The sequence below is a fragment of the Cololabis saira genome, chromosome 1, assembly GCF_033807715.1.
Source record: "Cololabis saira isolate AMF1-May2022 chromosome 1, fColSai1.1, whole genome shotgun sequence".
Lineage (NCBI taxonomy): Eukaryota > Metazoa > Chordata > Actinopteri > Beloniformes > Belonidae > Cololabis > Cololabis saira.
In genome coordinates, this window is record NC_084587.1 from 32792437 (window position 1) to 32810679 (window position 18243).

At 40.5% G+C, this 18243-nt stretch overlaps 3 protein-coding genes across 4 annotated transcripts; 2 read left to right on the forward strand and 1 right to left on the reverse strand.

Annotated features, from left to right (window-relative positions):
- Window positions 1-690: 690 nt before the first annotated feature.
- LOC133452415 (uncharacterized) lies at window positions 691-3477 on the forward strand. Its single transcript, XM_061731706.1, has 2 exons — window positions 691-806; window positions 1762-3477. The coding sequence occupies exons 1-2, from the start codon at window positions 785-787 to the stop codon at window positions 3255-3257; spliced, it is 1518 nt and encodes a 505-aa protein (XP_061587690.1). The 5' UTR covers window positions 691-784; the 3' UTR covers window positions 3258-3477.
- Window positions 3478-5063: 1586 nt separating this feature from the next.
- LOC133452426 (C-type lectin domain family 4 member E-like) lies at window positions 5064-7588 on the reverse strand. Of its 2 annotated transcripts, none has more exons than XM_061731726.1 (6): window positions 7364-7588; window positions 7063-7149; window positions 6721-6945; window positions 6424-6587; window positions 6231-6337; window positions 5064-5908 (listed from the first exon to the last, which is right to left on the reverse strand). In XM_061731726.1, exons 1-6 carry the CDS (start codon window positions 7485-7487, stop codon window positions 5752-5754), a joined length of 864 nt encoding a protein of 287 aa, XP_061587710.1. In that variant the 5' UTR covers window positions 7488-7588; the 3' UTR covers window positions 5064-5751. The 2 variants fall into 2 exon arrangements, with proteins under 2 accessions (XP_061587710.1, XP_061587701.1); XM_061731717.1 differs by having other exon boundaries at window positions 6231-6340.
- An 817-nt stretch (window positions 7589-8405) lies between these two features.
- On the forward strand, window positions 8406-16969 carry LOC133419817 (C-type lectin domain family 17, member A-like). Its single transcript, XM_061709645.1, has 6 exons — window positions 8406-8536; window positions 14773-14862; window positions 15400-15483; window positions 15576-15721; window positions 15816-15916; window positions 16073-16969. The coding sequence occupies exons 1-6, from the start codon at window positions 8425-8427 to the stop codon at window positions 16218-16220; spliced, it is 681 nt and encodes a 226-aa protein (XP_061565629.1). The 5' UTR covers window positions 8406-8424; the 3' UTR covers window positions 16221-16969.
- Window positions 16970-18243: the final 1274 nt, after the last annotated feature.

Here is an 18243-nt window from a genome sequence, read left to right on the forward strand (position 1 = left end):
TTTGCCGTCTATTGTCGCCACAGTAACGCTTTTGACTGAGAAAAGTAATGCCCATTGTCGCAGGATTGAGACGCACATTTTGATGTAGGCTATAACACCCGGGTGCACGTTACGGTTGAAATGGCATAAATTGCGCCAAAATTACACGATTAATTCAAAATGGCCGACTTCCTGTTTGGTTTCGGCCATGGGGCCAAGAGACATTTCTTTAAGTTGAGACATGATACAGGTGTGTACCGATTTTCGTGCATGTACGTCAAACCGTATTGTGGGGCTTGAGGCACAAAGTTTTCCGGGGGGCGCTTTTGAGCCATTTTGCCACGCCCATTAATGCAAACCATTAAATATCAAATTTTTCGCCAGGCCTGGCTGGCGTGCAAAATTTGGTGACTTTTTAGGGCACGTTTAGGGGGGCAAAAAGGCCCTAATTTCGTCGGAAAAATAAAAACGAGGTTAAAAACCAGAAGAAAAAAAAACCCAAAAATTCCTACAGATACAATAGGGCCTTCGCACTGTCAGTGCTCGGGCCCTAATTAATTCTTCTGAAAAAATACACAGGACCCTGCGCTGCAGAGATCCTTTGTTTTTTGGATAGTGTCCTGGAGGGAGGCTACAAAGAAGACAAACCAGCAGAGGGTGTGTCCTGTAAGGGCTGTCATATAAACAGAGTAAAAGAAGCCCTGCCAACTACATTTTACTACACACAAGCTGCTGTCAACACACTACGGAGCTGGACCTTACCCCACCAGAAGAAGATTCTTCAGTGCACGTCCATCGTGAGAACATGATGAAACAAACTAATCTTGGTAAAGACAAATAATATTCCAAACTATAGCATTTTCATTCATTTCTTTGTTGACCATGGCATATTAGTGTGTTAGTCTTGTTCTTTGTTTGTGTAAATTGTACAACAAAAAAAAGTTATTTGAACTTGAGCTGTTTTTACTGCATATTACATGTAGAAATGATTTACGCTGACTTTTGGTAAGTTAAACTATTCCAATCTCGTACTTGTGCATTTCTTGTGTCTCTACTGTCAAAGTCAGGGCCACATGCAGCAGGGAACAGATAGGAATCACAGCAGCACGTTGTCTCTGCTGGTTAAACCTGACCAGCCAGTCTGACTGCGGCCCCATGATCCAGGACACGAGGCAGCTATTTGCACTTACACCTGACAAAAGACAAATCATTAAGTGATACATCTGAAATGAAGAATACATATATTGAATTCTAACTAAATATTCTAACTCAAAACTACAATACGTAAGGTATTAATGTGCAGCTGAGAGGAGCTGCTGTTTAAAAGTTTGTTTTATATTGTAAAAACAAATGACCAAATCATTAAAATCTGTAGATATTTTTCTTTTCACAAGTGCTTTTGAGAACTATAATGATCAGTGGTACTGTGATGCTCCACCACCTGCACCACAGTCTAACTCTGCCACTGAAAGAAAATTAAGGAAAATTAAATTAGCAGACAACTCACTTGAGAAAAAAAAAAGGAAAGATAAACCACTGTTAAAGATATCAGTCTAAAATAATAGATTTAAGGTTAAACCTAAAGCTGAGAACAAAAGTAAATCAAGCAACCAACTACTCTTCAACAACTCTTAACAAATTTTAAATAAAAGAATCAATGACTTCTACAACGACTCTACTATTACGTGCAAAGGAAAGGAGCTGGAGATCAAATTAGCCCCTTGTGCTACTCTACCTTCTGAGTTTCAGCCTTCGCTAACACTGTTGTTTTGTCTTTTTCAGGAAAAAAGAACGATTTAAAGGAGGCCGCTGTGGGATTTGCACTGGGAGCAGTGGGAGGCTGCATACTTGGAGCTACAGAGGACCCAGTGGACAAGATTCTTTTAGTGATGACATCAAGTGGTCCGTTAAAGCCAGTGATGGAGGAAGTCAGGGTGGTGGGTGCCCTGGGACTGGGGACCCTAATGGGAGCTACAGCACTGACAACAGCAATGACGTCAATTATAGCAGGTGTGATTCTGGCAGCAGTGGTGGCTTCAGTGTTTGTGGCCACGAAAGGTTACAATACCTCCCGCACTCAGTTTGCAGCATTATGGGCATCGGCAGGATTTGCTGGTGCCTTCGGGACCATGCTCAGTGGAGCCACACTTGGGATTGCAATCGAATGGATTGTAAAGAATTATGGCATGGTGGGACTTCTGTGGGCCCTGAGCATATTCACTCTACTAAAACCTCCGCTTCGGTTTGTATTCCAGCTTCTTTGGAGGCAGGGAGAGATGTGTTGCAGTTTGGGATCCGAAGGCAGGTCCATGGAGAAACAGCACATCGAGATTTCTGAGTGGCAGCAGAGACAGAGGGTTGCTGTGCAGATAGAGGAGAGGATTCTGACACTGGAGAGCGGAGGCAGCACAAGTGAGCTGAAGGACAGGACGACATGGGCCACTGAGCAGAGAGAGAGAGACGAGCTAGAGAGGAGAAAGCTAGAGAATGAAGAAGCTGCGATGGAGCAGCAAACCATCCAAGACTGGATCAACACTGTGGTCATCAAACATGTTGACTTCCTGGCATTCTCAGGGATACCAATGACTATAGTTGCTATAATAACATCAGGATTTGGCTTGTTTGGGTATGGAGGCCACCAGTCTGTGTTTATAGTGCTTTTGGCTTTGGTTGCACTAATAGCATATTTTCTTCTAAATCATTCTGACATTAAGTTTTGGATGTTTGTGGGATGCATGGGGATGTTTGCATCCTACGTCATTGCCATGCTCACCTTACATGCCGGGCAGGTGGTTGTTACGAGTGCGATGAGGATGCGAGCAGCAGGGCACAATCAGTCCAGAGAAACTATCAGCACTCATATGAACTACCAGTCCTCTCTGGAAGCTGTCAACACAGCCTTCTTTGGTGCAAAACTGTTCCAGCTCGGCTTGGGGGCTGCGGTGGGTGGGGCACTCGTGAGGCACTCGGCTGGAGAGGTGAAAGTCATAGCAGGAGGAGCTTCAGTGGCAGGAGGCTTATTATTTGGGGTGGACGTTTTAGCCCCAGCTCTAGGGGACGGGGGCACGGCTGGAGCGCTGCTGGGGGTCGTTGGAGCAGCAGGAGTGTCTGTGGGTGCAACAGCAGCTGCGGCTGGAAGATGTTCTTCATGGCCAGGAGCTTTGGGAACGATAGGAGGGTTGATTATAGGAGCATTAGGGATGGGGAAATGGCATGCTGTCAATATTGGATTACAAGTGCCTGTGGCCTATGTATTTGCAATGACTAATCCATATTAACAGGATGATAATGATACCATGAATTCCTGATGTATCTAATTTCTATGTAACATGGAATTCCAGTGTTGTATAAACTCTATCACTTGATCAGTGATTATACTGTTGCTCTTAATTGCATGTCCCTGCGTTACTTATTTGACTCTAATGAATTAATTATTTTCACCTTGCTCTTCGAATGCAGCACCAGAGGATCAATTTTTATGCAAAAATACTGAGTTATCCTTGAAAAAAGTTTGTTTTTAATTGTCGTTGAAAAAACAAAAACACATTGATTTTGGGTTAAAGGAGCTTGAGGCTCCTTTTAAGAAATGAGACTCTCTAGCGCCACCCTTCACCACGACGGCCGTCGGGGGTACTGCAGCCAACAGCGAAGCCGGCACGGGAGAACGGGGAGAACGCGCATGCAGCGTCATGTGACGTCACATCCGCAGGACGGCGCGGGAAATTCCGGCCCGGAATTGTAGCACATTTTGCAGCACACAGCCTGTTCAAGACAACGGAGAGATTCGCTAGAGGGTTCATTCTTTTTGGTTTGGAACGCTTCATCTGACATTATTACTAGAAAACTTAAAACGTATACAAATTTTTTCATAAATCCTGCCTCAATCCGGCCTCAAGCTCCTTTAATGATACATGCTTTGAAAATAGATATAAAGTATGAGAACAGAATCAAAGCCTCAACATGTTTCAAAGAAATGCATTTTTTTCTTTTCCCTCAATATAAGTTACATTGCTTTGTGTGAGTCAAGACTTTATGGTTGCTCAAGAGAAATGCCCGACATCCTCCTGATGATCTACAAAGTAGCATGTGGATTGATATGAGCTGAGTCCAGATCCAGTTGACCAGTGACAAAGCCAACACCAAAGGCATCTGCTTGAACTGACATATCTTCACTAATGCATTCTGACGCATTCTGACACGGTAAGATGTTTACTCTGCTTCAGCGTCCTTCCCACTGTCTCATCCACAGAGACCAGTTAGTTTCTTTTTTGTGGCGGTGTATTTTACATTACAATTAAACACGGGTGCATAAACATTACTAGTCCAGTCCAGCTAGTCTGCTGTGGTCCTTCTGTGGCGATTTTATTCTTATGTATTATATCAAATACTTTAGATTGTCTTTATTTGTGAAGAGTAATCATAAAGTATAAGCAGGAGGACTACTAGAGTAGCAAAGATTTAATCTACTTCTCTGGCATGCCTGTCAATTGACGGTAGCAACAGCTGCCATGACTGAGTGTTGAGTGACCATATTTGGACAACACTGAAAAACTGATTAATCATCCTTGAAACCTAATTGGGAGAAAAACGCAAAAGGGGAAGTCAGAAAAACTAGAGTCAGAAAAGTCAGAGTGTAGTAGAAAACAGAAATAGTCATTTGTCTGACTCAAAACCACAAGTGTCTGGCATGAGGAGGCCAACTGCACCACATCTATGACACGTAGATGATGTGGAAAATATGGAAAATATGAGAGTGGAGTAGTGATCAGGTACAGGAGAGTCAAATCAGGCAATCAGGTTAGACGCAACAAGAAAAGTCAAATCTGGTGGAAGAAGAGAGCAGGATGACGAAAACATGATAGCTGATCTATTTTCATATTGTTGCTAACATTGCCAATAAAATAAAACGAGGTGTTAAAGACATATGACTTATGAAATCATGTGTGCCTTAATTACCTCTCGAACCATCAGACATGTGCATTAACTAATTAACACAAATAATTATTCATCCATTTGTGCTTCTATGTCTTATATCTGCTCACAGTATGCTTTATTGTGACAGTACCGTGTTCTAGACATGTGGACAGTTTCACTCCGTTATGGTCTTCTTGTGAGACTGGGCTGGCTGATGTGATCCCTCTACAGGGGATGTCCAGATTCAAGCAGTTTTTGCCAGAGCATCTTTAGTTTGACAATGTGGACTAACAGGATATTTTGAATTTGTGTTAATGTAGTTTTTCAATCTGTAAAAAACATTTGGGGTGGTAAAGTTTCCTAATATTGCAGGTCAGAATGTCTACGATCATCAATTGATCTGTCCGCCCCTCCTTACGTTGTGTTAAAACCAGACTAACAATCGTCTTATACAATTAACAATGATAATATGTCTATTCGTTTGCATATTTTGGAGCACTTGTAAAATGAAGGATGTCACTAAGATTTATGGGCTTTATTTTGACTATAAAACATTACATCGATGACTGAACGGCTCCGCTCCTGTGACTCTGATTAGAAAGAAGTGGCTAGAGATTATCAATGAAGCGATTGCAGAGACATAATAAGGCACCTTCATATCTTTAAATGATCAAGTTAGACAAAGTCTTCATCAAAGCATAAATGACACATATGTCCACCATAACTGTTTATTTATACATCAATCCTAAAACTCTGCATAGCATAAATCATATTTGCTCAGCTGAATACAAAGGTACATTGAGTATTTCACAGGTACATTACAACTACATATAGTAATCCCATTTTCTTGAGAGGAACTTATGAAGCAGCACACAGATCCTTCTCACACAGCCAGCGGTGCCGTCTTTCACAAGGGCTAACCCTCCAGCTTTGGCTTTCCGGGAGGCTGTAATCCATCACAACACAGACCTGAGTATTGGCTCGGCCAGGATGATCAGGATTCATCTGCAAAAATCTAAAGGAAAGTAAATTGTGTTTAAGTCAAAGACAAAACTAATCATGAAATGCCTTTTTAACTCACATTCTGCAGGGAAAAATGTATTATGTCCAATGTCAGTATTGATTGAAGGTAAATGCACCTTTCATGCCGATTCTGGCTCATGACTCTTAATATTGGAGCTTTGAACTAAAAGTAGGGCTGATGTATCATAGCGTTAACGCTTCCGTCAAGTGTCACAATTGTTGTAGTTATCAATACAGTATTTTGATAATTCACTGATTCAAACATAAACTCAGCATATACAACATTTGTGTCTGTGAAGTTCTAAATGTCTTACGTTTCTGTCAGCCCAGATCCATCCACCCATTTGTACGTTGAATTCACGTAACGCAGACCAATCCAGAACACGAGGGACCGATCTTTATCCAGACGATATAAGGCCTTCTGCTGGGTTTAAAATCAAGGTTAATGTGACTGGAAAATTTGTCCTGCAACACCAAGAATAAAATGTTTGCATCAATGTGCTGCACCTGCTCCTGTTTGCCATTGATGACCACCGGATCAGCCCCATTACGGTTACAGTGTTGTCTGCTGTCCTGCCACGTCTTACTCTCTGTGGAGAGGAAGTAACATCTGGAGCTGATCTCCTTCCAACCAGCCGGACACGGCTGAGGGATTGCACAGCCGCTCAACTCTGGAAGATGAAATAAACCAAAATTAATGGATTAAGAACTGAAACATTTAGATGGGAAGCTACAACTACAACTTCAAGTTTGAGTTAACAAGGCATCGAACAATAAAAAAAGTCTAACAATGTGTTTTCTTACCCTTCACCTTCGTTTTCAACCTGTCTCTCTCCTCTTCCAGAGACTTGATTGTGTTGAGGAGAATATTGTTTCTGTTTTTGAGAGTGTCTTTATCTCTGGTCAAGGCGTTGAATCTTTCCTGTAAGTTGTTGCAATGATTGGGCCGCTCTTCATTGCAGTCCGTAGGGACTTCCTTCTCATGTGTTGTGTTGCAATCCGTTGTGGCTGATTCCTTGCTAGAAACCCCTGACATTCAAAAAAAGGAAATTACTTTTCTTTAGTTTTTCTGTTGGGGGGGGGGGTCCCCTGTATCTACACAGGTAAGTAAGTAGATAAGATAAGTAGATAAGTAACAATACTCACAAGTAATGCGTAGAGAAAGATTGAGGGTGGCTTGTATGATGCATAGTAAACCAAAACTTAAGAGGAGCAGATGCCAGATCCTTTGCACTGCAAGTGTACATCGTTATTTTTTTTTTTTTACATTTACACAAATCTATCCTTGTAAGGACATTAAATCAAATTTCATTTCATACAGCCTAACCGTGACTATTATCTATTAATGTCTGAGACTTAATTTAACCTAATCTCAGCTCACACATGCTTATATATCTGAAACAGTAAACAGCGGAAATACGGGAGGGATGATGACGAGTCATTTTACCTGGAGGACTTGAATCTGTGTTTATCTCCTCTTTGGGTCTCGGTCGCTCATTAACGTAGTCTCTCAGCTCGACTCCTGCCATCACTTCATCTGCAATGAGTGTGGTTTCACAGTGTGGGTGCATTTCATCGTGAACAATGAGGAAATGAACTCAGCACAGTTTTAGAGATAAAGGCAGAGGACAAAAAAAGACCAGTTTGAGAGAGATGGGGGTGGGGGTTTACCTTTAGATTTTACTTTGAGACTGAATATTAGCTTCTTGTTATTTATTCCAGTATATATACTGTAGCTCCAGTTACAAAAAAGTTATCATATTCATCTTTTTAGAAATTAATAATTTTATAATGTTTTTAAGTTTCACACAGATCTAGCCAGTTTAAAAAGGTGCACTCTCAGTTTGCTCAGTGAAACCCTTCAAATGAGAACGCCCCATTCCTGTTTGTGAGTGGGGTCACTGACACACTCGTTGACGCTAGCCGTAGGTGTGAAACATGTTTGTGGTTTTATTTGCACTTAGCACTACTTAGCACTGTTTTCACTTCCATTATAGTGGGATGACATCACTTTATTTTTTAACTTCCCCCTGTTTTTCTCCAAAATTGTTGCATCTTATTGTCATACATCATCATTTTATCTTTTGATTCTATTGTTCTTATTTTGACTTTGCTCCTTTTGTATTTTATTGTGAAGCAGTTAATGGTTTTTATTTGTAAAATTATTTTTTATTATGAACTAGCTCTTAATTATTATTTTTTTATCAGTGCAAAATGTTCATAATTTTAACTTTACTAATGACAAGAAGAATGAAAAAGGATCAAAATCAAAACACTGCCAGACATGTCTGTCTTAGTAAAAAATAAAAACAAGCTGTTCTGCTTTAAACGTGCAAAATTACATGATCCACCAAATCTCCTCTCTGAGGGGAACTCAAACATTTCAAAAATGTTTTTAAAACATGACAGAAAGAGGAAGAAACGGGGAAAAGGAGAAGTTTATTACTCAGTGAAATTATTGAAATCATACGCTCCGTGACCACCATCAGTGTGAAGCAAGCGAGTGAGATGGCACGAGTCCTCCGCAGAGAGCCGGCTGAGATCCCCATGGACTACGTAAATCTACCTGACACATCAGCCAGGAGACATACAGAGACTGAAGAGTCTGGCGCTGCACCAGGTAAGACTGACACCCTACAGCTTTTCACTTTAACACTAAAGGTAACATGGACACAAAATACAAAACATTTACATTCAATTTTGACACTTCTGTATAGAAATGATGTCAACGGAGGGGGCCACGTGATGCGGAGGGAGTAGGAGCGTTAGAGTCGAGCTCCCGGACTAAACACGATTTTGAACATTTCAGAGATAATTTAATGCAGCTGAAACAGTACGACCAGGGAAGTAATGTCATTGCGTGAATTTTGGGCTAAGGAACCTGAAAACAGACGAGTTTTACGACATAATTCTCGAAAAAGTCAGCCGGGAACAGCGCCCAGCGGTTCAGGCGGCATGGCGGAGAGCGAGGACACAGATGGCCTGGTGGCAAAGATAAGTGAAGGAGTATTCGCCAAACTCAGCACGAGTCTGGATATGAAACTTGACCAGATAGCCAAATCAGTGAGCTCGGTGTGCGAAAAGATGAAAGCTGTTGAAAGAAGAGTGGAAGACGCGGAGCAGAGAATTTCCGACACAGAAGACACGGTGTCGCAACTGCAAGCTCAACTTCAGCACACCGAGGCGCGGCTGAGCGAGGCCATTAACAGGCTAGAAGACCAGGAGAACAGGTCCAGACGTAATAACATTAAAATCGTCAACCTGCCAGAACGCACTGAGGGCGCCAACGCAAAGGACTTCCTCGAGACGTGGCTGCCAAGAACCCTGAAGCTCACGGTGAAAAACGACCGGATCAAGATGGACAGGTGTCACCGCACTCCAGCGCAGCCGCGGCCGGAGGCAACGAGACCGAGGATCATATACATCCGGCTCCACAACTACGCGGACAAGCAGCTCGTCATGCAAAAGGCAAGAAGCATGGGAGAAATCCGGGAATCCGGGAACCGCATTCATCTCTTTGAAGATTTTTCACCCGCGGTGGAGAAAAGGCGACGTGAGTTTCTGGAGGCAAAAAAGTCACTCCAAGCGCTGGGGATTCCCTACAGGATGCTCTTCCCCGCTGTGCTGCGCATTGCACATGACAACAAGGTCCAGCTCTTTAAAACTGCAGCTGAAGCACAGAGGTATGTGGAGGAGCTGCAGAAAGACAAGACGGGTGGGACAGCTGCAAGGTAATCTGGAGTAATTAAGCCAACGTGTTCACCATGGTCAGGCAGCTGACACTTTTTTATATAAAAGGAGGTTAATAGACATTATCGGTGCAGACATGGACTGTGATTATTGGAAGCTTGAGCTGATTTCTGATGATTGAACACAGTGGAGTGGGTTATTTTACTAACATTTGTTTGTATTTACTGTGAGGAAACAGACAAAAAAATGGGGAAACATTTAAAAAAAAAAGTATTATTTTTTTTAGTACATGTATGATCCACTGCTCTTTTGGTTATTATATCCTGTGACTACAACAGTTTTATTTTATTTTGACACTGATGGCGGGGGTTTGTTTACTCCAGGTTATGTGACATATTCCTCCTCTTTTATTTGCCTGCAGGACCAGAAAGGTAACATTTAAGTTGGTGACGATTACTGAATAATTACTATCTCTGAAAGATGTCTTTACATTATATAGAGTCTGGGGAGCTCTATCTCATCCTACTCATGTTTGATTCGAGGTTAGATTAGGAGGCCTCACATGCGCCCTACAGATAGGTTAATGTTACAGCAGGTATGTGTATGGTTAAAATGTTTTTTGTTGTCTAGTGTAGTTAAATGTCTGTTTTTGTTTTCCACCACCAGAAGGGAATTTCTATATAAGATAGGTAGGCAAGGGTTAGATAATACAGATGCTCAGAGCTCCATAGGAAAGACAGGGTCCATATATGACACCAGGAAAAAGTGGTAAATGGTAGGTGTAAATAGCATTAAATACTGCACATTTAACGTAAAAGGGATCCACAATCCAATAAAGCGGAAGAAAATATTAAGCTTTCTCAAGAAGGACAAAGTACAAATTGCTTTCTTACAAGAAACCCATTTAGTGGATAAAGAGCACATGAAACTGAAAAGAGACTGGGTGGGTCAGGCCTTTTACTCATCATTCACCTCTAACAGTAGAGGAGTTGCCATTTTGATCCACAGGGCCACACCATTTGTTCTTAACACATGCAAGACAGATCCTGAGGGGAGATACGTCCTTGTCCATGGTACAATTTATGGTACACATATTACTATGATGAACATATATGCTCCTAATCCACCGCCTCCCTCATTTTGGACTAATGTAGCAACGGTATTGGAGGAATACAAATGCCCCCTCACAGTACTGGGTGGCGACTTTAATAGCTGTTTAGACAACAAATTAGACAGGTCCACAGCAAACACACATAGACAAACAGGTACAGGTGCTCCACTAGTTAAAATGTTAGATGATATTGATCTGAAAGATATATGGAGAACTTTAAATTCATCAGTTAGGGACTTCACGTTCTACTCTAATCCGCACAATTCGTATTCACGAATTGACTATTTCTTCATACCGCCGCAAATTATAGGACAAGTGACTGCATGCAGTATAGGATCTATTCATATTAGTGATCATGCCCCAGTCTATTTAGAATTGACAATTAGTGAGTCCACAATGGGCAGGCAAAGATGGCGATTTCCATCATATTTACTTAATGATAAGGATTTTAAAAAGAAGATGGAAGCAGAGATAAAACTATTTTTTGATATGAATGACAATAGTGAAACAAATCCTGAATTTCTTTGGGAATCTGCAAAGGCCTATATCAGAGGATTCACCATTTCATATATGTCACACCGGAAAAAATCATTGTTGCTAAAGCAAAACGAACTGGAAGCAGATTTGAAAAAGGCAGAAACGACTCATAAGTCTAATCCAACTAGAACTAACCTCATTAGAATACAAACTATTAAAGCGTCACTAAATTCAATATTGAACGAGAAGGCCTCCAGATCATTATTTTATCAAAAGCAACGACTGTACGAATATGGGAATAAACCTAGTAAATATCTGGCACGCCTAATTAATCAGAAGCAAAATTATAACACAATAGCAGGGATCAGAGATGTGGGAGGGAAAAGACATTTTGATAGGAAAAACATTAATTCGGTCTTTGTATCATTTTACAAGTCATTATATAAATCTGACAATAACGGCACTAAAGATGAACTCGACAAATTCTTTTCGAAAATTAAATTACCAACTTTGACTGAAGAGCAACAGAAAGTTCTGGGTGAACCCATTCAGGAAAAGGAAATTTTAGAGGCAATAGCGCTAATGCGAAGTGGAAAATCTCCAGGCCCAGATGGGATGCCGGTGGAATGGTTCAAGGCTTTTAGGGACAAGCTCACTCCCTATCTGGCTAAAACCTATAACTATAGTTTTGATACAGCCCACCATCTGCCTGAAACAATGACATTAGCCAATATTAGCCTGATTCTGAAAAAAAACAAGGACTCTGAAGACCCAGCTTCTTACAGGCCTGTGTCGCTCATTAATGTAGATGCAAAGATTTTGGCTAAGGTCTTGACTTTAAGGCTGGAACCTCTAATATCAGTATTAGTAAAACCTGACCAAACGGGCTTTATTAAAGGTAGAAGTTCCTCTAACAACATCAGGAGGCTTCTGAACATAATACAGCTGGCCAGTGATGATGATATGCATGGACTAGTGGTATCTCTAGACTCACTTAAAGCATTTGACAGGGTGGAATTGCCTTTCCTTTTTTATGCTATGGGAAAATTTGAAGTAGGCACAGGCTTTATTGACTGGGTGAAGTTGCTGTACTGCTCCCCTAAAGCGGCGGTGATTACCAACTCTTACTGCTCAGATCCATTCCCACTTGAGCGAGGTACCCGTCAAGGGTGCCCGCTGAGCCCCCTCCTGTTTGCTCTGGCCATCGAGCCTCTAGCAGAGCTCATTAGATCTACCACAACGATTAGAGGATTTAATGTTAAAGGCACAGTGCATAAAATTTCTCTGTATGCGGACGACGTCTTGCTATACTTAGTCGATTTACACACAACCATACCATGTCTGCTTGAATGTTTACAACAATTTGGACACATTTCAGGCTTTAAGGTTAATTTATCAAAAACGGAGGCTATGCCTATTGGTGCTTTAACGGGTTGTGCCCCACCTAGTGGATTTCCTTTTCAATGGTCACCTAAGGAGATAACATACCTTGGAATCAGAATCAGTCCCTCTCTGAAAAAACTGGTCAAGCTTAACCTTAAGCCAATCATAACACGCATTAGGGAGGACTTACACAGATGGGGAACCTTACCTGTCTCCTGGCTGGGTAGGATAAGCGTGCTCAAAATGAACATATTACCTAGGTTATTGTACCCTCTACAGATGTTGCCAAACTCAATTCCCAACAGTTTTTTCATAGACTTGGATAAAATGTTTACACAATTCCTTTGGCAAGGTAAAAAGGTAAGAATGAAAATAGGCAAACTGCAAAGAAGCAAAGAACAAGGTGGACTGGGGATCCCAAATATGCGGTCATACCACTGGGCAGCACAACTTCGGTACATATATGAATGGGTGAATCCAGACATTACAAATACATGGATCGATATAGAGTCTAGAAACTGTGGCCTACTGGCACTTAAGGACTGTCCTTTTGTGAATTACAAAAAGGTAAAATTAGAGGTACAGAATAACTTTATTGTTTTGAATACATTGAATACATGGAACAAGATTAAGGTTTGCTTCAAACTTAAAAACCATTTTTCACTCCTGGCTCCCATATGGAGGAATCCAGATTTTCCTCCCTCATGTCAGGATCCAGTGTTTAAACTCTGGCAGGAGAATGGCCTAGACCAGCTTGCTAAACTTTATGAAGGAGGAACATTGGAGTCTTTTGAGGGCTTAAAAAGTAAATATTCTTTACACCAGTCTCATTTCTATCGCTACCTGCAAATAAGACATTATATACCAAAAAACCTACATGCCCCAAATGAGTCTTTTTTGGAAAATATTCTTAAACAATCCATTCCGCAAAGATTTATCTCTCATGTTTATGAAACCTTTGGCCTAAATTCTAATTACTCTACTGATCACATCCGTAGGCAATGGCAGAGTGATATGGATTGTGAGATAGATGAGGATGACTGGGCAGCGGTTATAAGAAATACACTCACTATTCTGAGCTGTAATGCTGATAGAGAGAGACAATTTAAAATATTACATAGACTCCATTTTACACCACTACTGAGGAGCAGACTCGGTCTGGCCTCTCCTAACTGCCTTAAATGTGACACTGAAGTGGGCACATATGTACATATGTTTTGGAAATGTGTAAAGGTACAAAAGTTCTGGGGAGAAGTGAAGGATGAAGTGGTTACTTTGGTTGGATATGATTTAGAACTGTCACCTCTGCAGTATGTTTTGGCAGCTAAAGCAGACAGCGCAAGAAATGCCCACAATGCTAAATTGATTGGAATACTCTTGTACATAGCAAGGAAGACTATTCTCACTTTTTGGATTTCCAAGGATGCTCCGACACTGGACGATTGGTATAAGGAAGTACTGAGAGTACTCCCTCTGGAAAAACTGACCTATACCCTCCACGACAATGTCAAGGGATTTATCAAAATATGGCAACCCGTTCTGGACAAAGTGGACCCCCTTGGAGTGAACTTTGGTTTACCTAGCTAACATGATGTGAAATAATTACAGCATGCCCTAGCAATATCATTATGCCAGCCTGATGGTGTGTGTTTTGTTTTGTCTAGTTTTTATTATTTCCGTATCTGTCTTACTCTGCCCCACTACTACTTTTTGTTTTGTCTTTTTTTTTTTTTTTTTTTTTTTGTCTTTTTTCCTTACTGGGGTATTATGTCTGTTTAGTGTGTCCTGCTGAGTTGTGTTCTCCCATTAAAATGTTCAATTTTGGGGAGGAAAAAAAAAAAAAAAAAGTGGTTCTATAAAAGTGCTGAACAGATATACTTGTAATGCTGTCAGAACCTCAATAAAGAGAAGTTTAAAAAAAAAAAGAAATGATGTCAACAATCAACAATGGACAGTATGATATACAGTATACATATAATTAATATTTATATATTCTTCTTTGTTTGTGTCTTAATCAGAATCTATTGAAAACGCATTTATTTAAAATACTCAAGACACTGGTTTGTTAATTGAAGTTAATGAGTGCCTTTTGGATTTTGAGGGCAGGTTCATGTGCAAGAAGCTGTTTTCTTCTTCTTCTCAGCAGCACCAGAACACTTCTCTGTTTTTACACATCTGTGATGTATCTGCCCCAGGAAGAAACCTGTACAGACTGGTTGCTGTTAGCTTTGGCATCCTGTGTATCCTACAAGTTGCTCTCAACGTTTCTCTGCGCCTTTCTCTCTGTGAGTTTCTCTTTATTGTATTTCTTTTTTTGTTTGTTTTGTTTATTTTCTTGAAGCACATTCATGTTGTGAGACCAGAACGTGTAGCACCTGTAACTTCTGTCACAGTTTCAATTTCTCCAGCCACAGAATTTGCTTTTCCCCATAAATCCATACTTTATTTGGGAGACTAGCTCTCATGATCAGTGATGTCATACACTAGCTATGCCTCATTACACTCGTGCTTTAAGACTCACTCAGAGTTTATATGATGAAACATTACGTTAAATATTAGTCTAACCTTATTCTACTTGTTTAGAAGTTTATTGGGGTTTTTCAGGATAATTTAAAAAGGTTTATAAAGATGGCACCACCCAGCCAGATCATATCTTACTCAGTCATAACCTTCTGACATTAAATGTTGTATCATTGTTTACATGACAACACAAACAGGGATTGGTTTTTCTAGAGCTCCTTGATTACTACCAAAGAGTTGCTTGGGTATGTTGAGGAAAATTTTTATTTAAACAGTTGTTAATAGTGTTTCTACTCTTTCAGACAGCCCTGGCAACCAGAGAGTGATCGACAATATCATTCTCACAAATGTAACACAGGACTCACGCCAGCTAAGACAACTGACTGGTGAGTGAGCGTGAGTCCTCCAGGGATGTCCATAAAAACATCATTGTCTTGTAATTTAAAATCACTGATTTTTCCCCCTCCCTTCCTCACAGTGGATCAGTATCTTCAACAAGGGTGGCTACATTTACGTCGTAGTCTTTATTATATCTCTTCAATCAGAAAATCTTGGCAGGAGAGTCGAGATTTCTGTCGGCAAAAAGGCGCGGACCTGGTGATAATCAACACCAAAGAGGAGCAGGTACGCATGTTGTAACTGTGCTACATCAACCTCATCAGTCAGTGTAAGATCATCACTAGGTTGTTCATTTCCTATTCTTGATTTTGTGTGGAAGGATTTCACAGCACAGTTTCACAGACTCACGTGGATCGGACTGAGATACAGCGGGGTGGAATGGAAGTGGAGATGGGTGGACGGGACTCCGCTAACTGAAAGGTTCACACATTACTCTTATCTGGCTCATTACAAATAATACTGCATTCATCAACTAACGCATGTTTAAGTTGATGATTTGTTAGGTTCAATTACATTGTCTACATGTCTGTTTTTTTTCTTTAATGATTTTATTTCTATTTCCCTCTTTGGTTTCAGCTACTGGGGCCCAAATGAGCCCAACGGTTATGAAGGCAAAACAGAGGAGTGTGTAGAGTTGCGGTTATATGACAATAAAAACAGATGGAACGACATCCCATGTGCGGATCAAAACTTCTGGATCTGTGAAAAAAGTGTTGCTCTATAAATGATCAAATTCAATTCTGAATGGCTGAAATGCATTCAAGTTTACTCTGAACTAAAAAAAATGAAATATTTGTGATGATGGTTCATAGTCTTGTTAAAAAAGAAAAAATGAAAAGATTTTTGATTTAAAGCATTTTCTTAAAAATATATACTGTACTTGTTGTGTATGTATGTTGTGATTTAAAACTACTAGATAAAAGTCAGATGACCATGGATGTTTGTACAACTGTCACTTCAGACTTGTTGTAGTAGCTGTATTGAAATGTTTAGTGGAATGACAGTGACGATCTAATAAAAAAGTAAAATCAATAAAAAAAATTAACACAAAAAAAATGTCAGCAACTTAAAGTAGCTTGAGGCCGGATTGTGGCAAGATTTATGAAAAAAATCTGTATACGTTTTAAGTTTTCTAGTAATAATGTCAGATGAAGCGTTCCAAACCCAAAAGAATGATTCCTCTAGTGTATCTCTCCGTTGCCTTGAACAGGCTGTGTGCTGCAAAATGTGCTGCAATTCGGTCCCGAATTTCCCGCGCTGTCCTGCGGATGTGACGTCACATGACGCTGCATGCAGGTTCTCCCCGTTCTCCCGTGCCGGCTTCACTGTTGGCTGCAGTACCCCCAACGGCCGTCGTGGTGAAGGGTGGCGCTAGAGAGTCTCATTTCTTAAAAGGAGCCTCGAGCTCCTTTAACATCAGTTACTTTACTCTTCAAATGTGAGTCTGCACTGACTGTGATTATACTGTTATAAGTTATTTCTTGTCAATGATTTTTTTGTTTTTGTATTTTGATCTAAATAAATACGCATTTCCTTTCAAATAATTTTAACGTGCTGATTTAAAGCCACTCTATGTAGCAACGGCCCTTGTGATCACATGGTGGCATCATAACACAAGAAAAAATAACACAAAACAACTGGACTGGTCATCTCATTTTGCTCACCAAATGCTGAATTTTGAGGCTGACTTTGTAGTTTGTGGTCCCTTAGTGGTGATGGGGGCTTTCTGCATCTGCATTTAGTCTACATCATTTGTCAAACTTAAGGCCCGAAAGCCAAATCCGGCCCCGCCAGAACTATTTATGTGGCCTTCTAGAGATAGAAAAGTCATAATTGTCTCATCAAAGCCATTGCTCTCCATCATGCATCAACCTTAAGTACTGCCACAACCACCCGTTTGAGGTCATTCATGATCTTCATGTGGCCCCAAATGAAAATGGGTTTGACACCCCTGGTTGACATGTAGCGAGAAACACTGATCACATCACCTGGGTTACCAGTGACAGAGTCATAAGCAGCGAAAGGAACTTTCCTTGATTACAACATACTGAGGCAGAGAGCTTTTTGTTCTATCAATGACTTGACTATTTGATCGAAGTCTGTAATACCTTTTTAGGAGCCGTACTATGTCCAGAAAAGGTATTGAACATTGAGCCCTTTTTTGTCTCCTTCGAAGTTTTCATCCTCTTAAAAACACATGTATATAATGAAAAGTGTTTTTCTGTTCTTTTTAGTTTACAAATGTTTGTAGTTTTAAATATATGTAATGAGTAATCTTTCGGATGGTGAGGTGAGCAATGATTCACACGAGGAGCTGAATAACTGCCCCTGAGAGCATTTATACAGCATACGTCCAACAAACAGAACGATGCTTTCATCCTGTTGTGTCTGTTGACAGCACTTTTTCACAATATCAGCACCTGACTTATACAGACTTTTGTTGTAGTGAACGAGAGGACATCCCTGTACAAACAGTACTTTTAGATATCATTGTTATTAATATACAAAGTTAAAATACACTTGATTCCTCTGTTGGGACTCCGGTGTTGCAATTTTCCCCTGGGTCTAGCGTTAACATGTAGAGCTATTATGCTACAGTTTTATTATTATGCTGCTATTATTCTGCAAATGCAAATCTGTTCTAACTGTAAACTGCATCGATTCACATCGTTTGACTAGTTTACACTTAGTACCAGCTAGTAATACACCCAGGGTTGATTTAACTCTGGAATATTGCTTTACTTGTT

Bases quoted from the DNA above. Each gene is read 5' to 3' on its own strand.
- LOC133452415 (XM_061731706.1), top strand. From the start codon at position 785: ATGATGAAACAAACTAATCTTG. The intron at 807-1,761 runs GTAAAGACAAAT...TGTCTTTTTCAG, and splicing joins GATGAAACAAACTAATCTTG to GAAAAAAGAACGATTTAAAG.
- LOC133452426 (XM_061731717.1), bottom strand. From the start codon at position 7,487: ATGCACCCACACTGTGAAACCACACTCATTGCAGATGAAGTGATGGCA. The intron at 6,946-7,062 runs GTGAGTATTGTT...TTTGAATGTCAG, and splicing joins TCTTTCTCTACGCATTACTT to GGGTTTCTAGCAAGGAATCA. The intron at 6,341-6,423 runs GTGCAGCACATT...TTTTAAACCCAG, and splicing joins TCAATGGCAAACAGGAGCAG to CAGAAGGCCTTATATCGTCT.
- LOC133419817 (XM_061709645.1), top strand. From the start codon at position 8,425: ATGGCACGAGTCCTCCGCAGAGAGCCGGCTGAGATCCCCATGGACTAC. The intron at 8,537-14,772 runs GTAAGACTGACA...TATCTGCCCCAG, and splicing joins AGAGTCTGGCGCTGCACCAG to GAAGAAACCTGTACAGACTG. The intron at 14,863-15,399 runs GTGAGTTTCTCT...CTACTCTTTCAG, and splicing joins TTCTCTGCGCCTTTCTCTCT to ACAGCCCTGGCAACCAGAGA.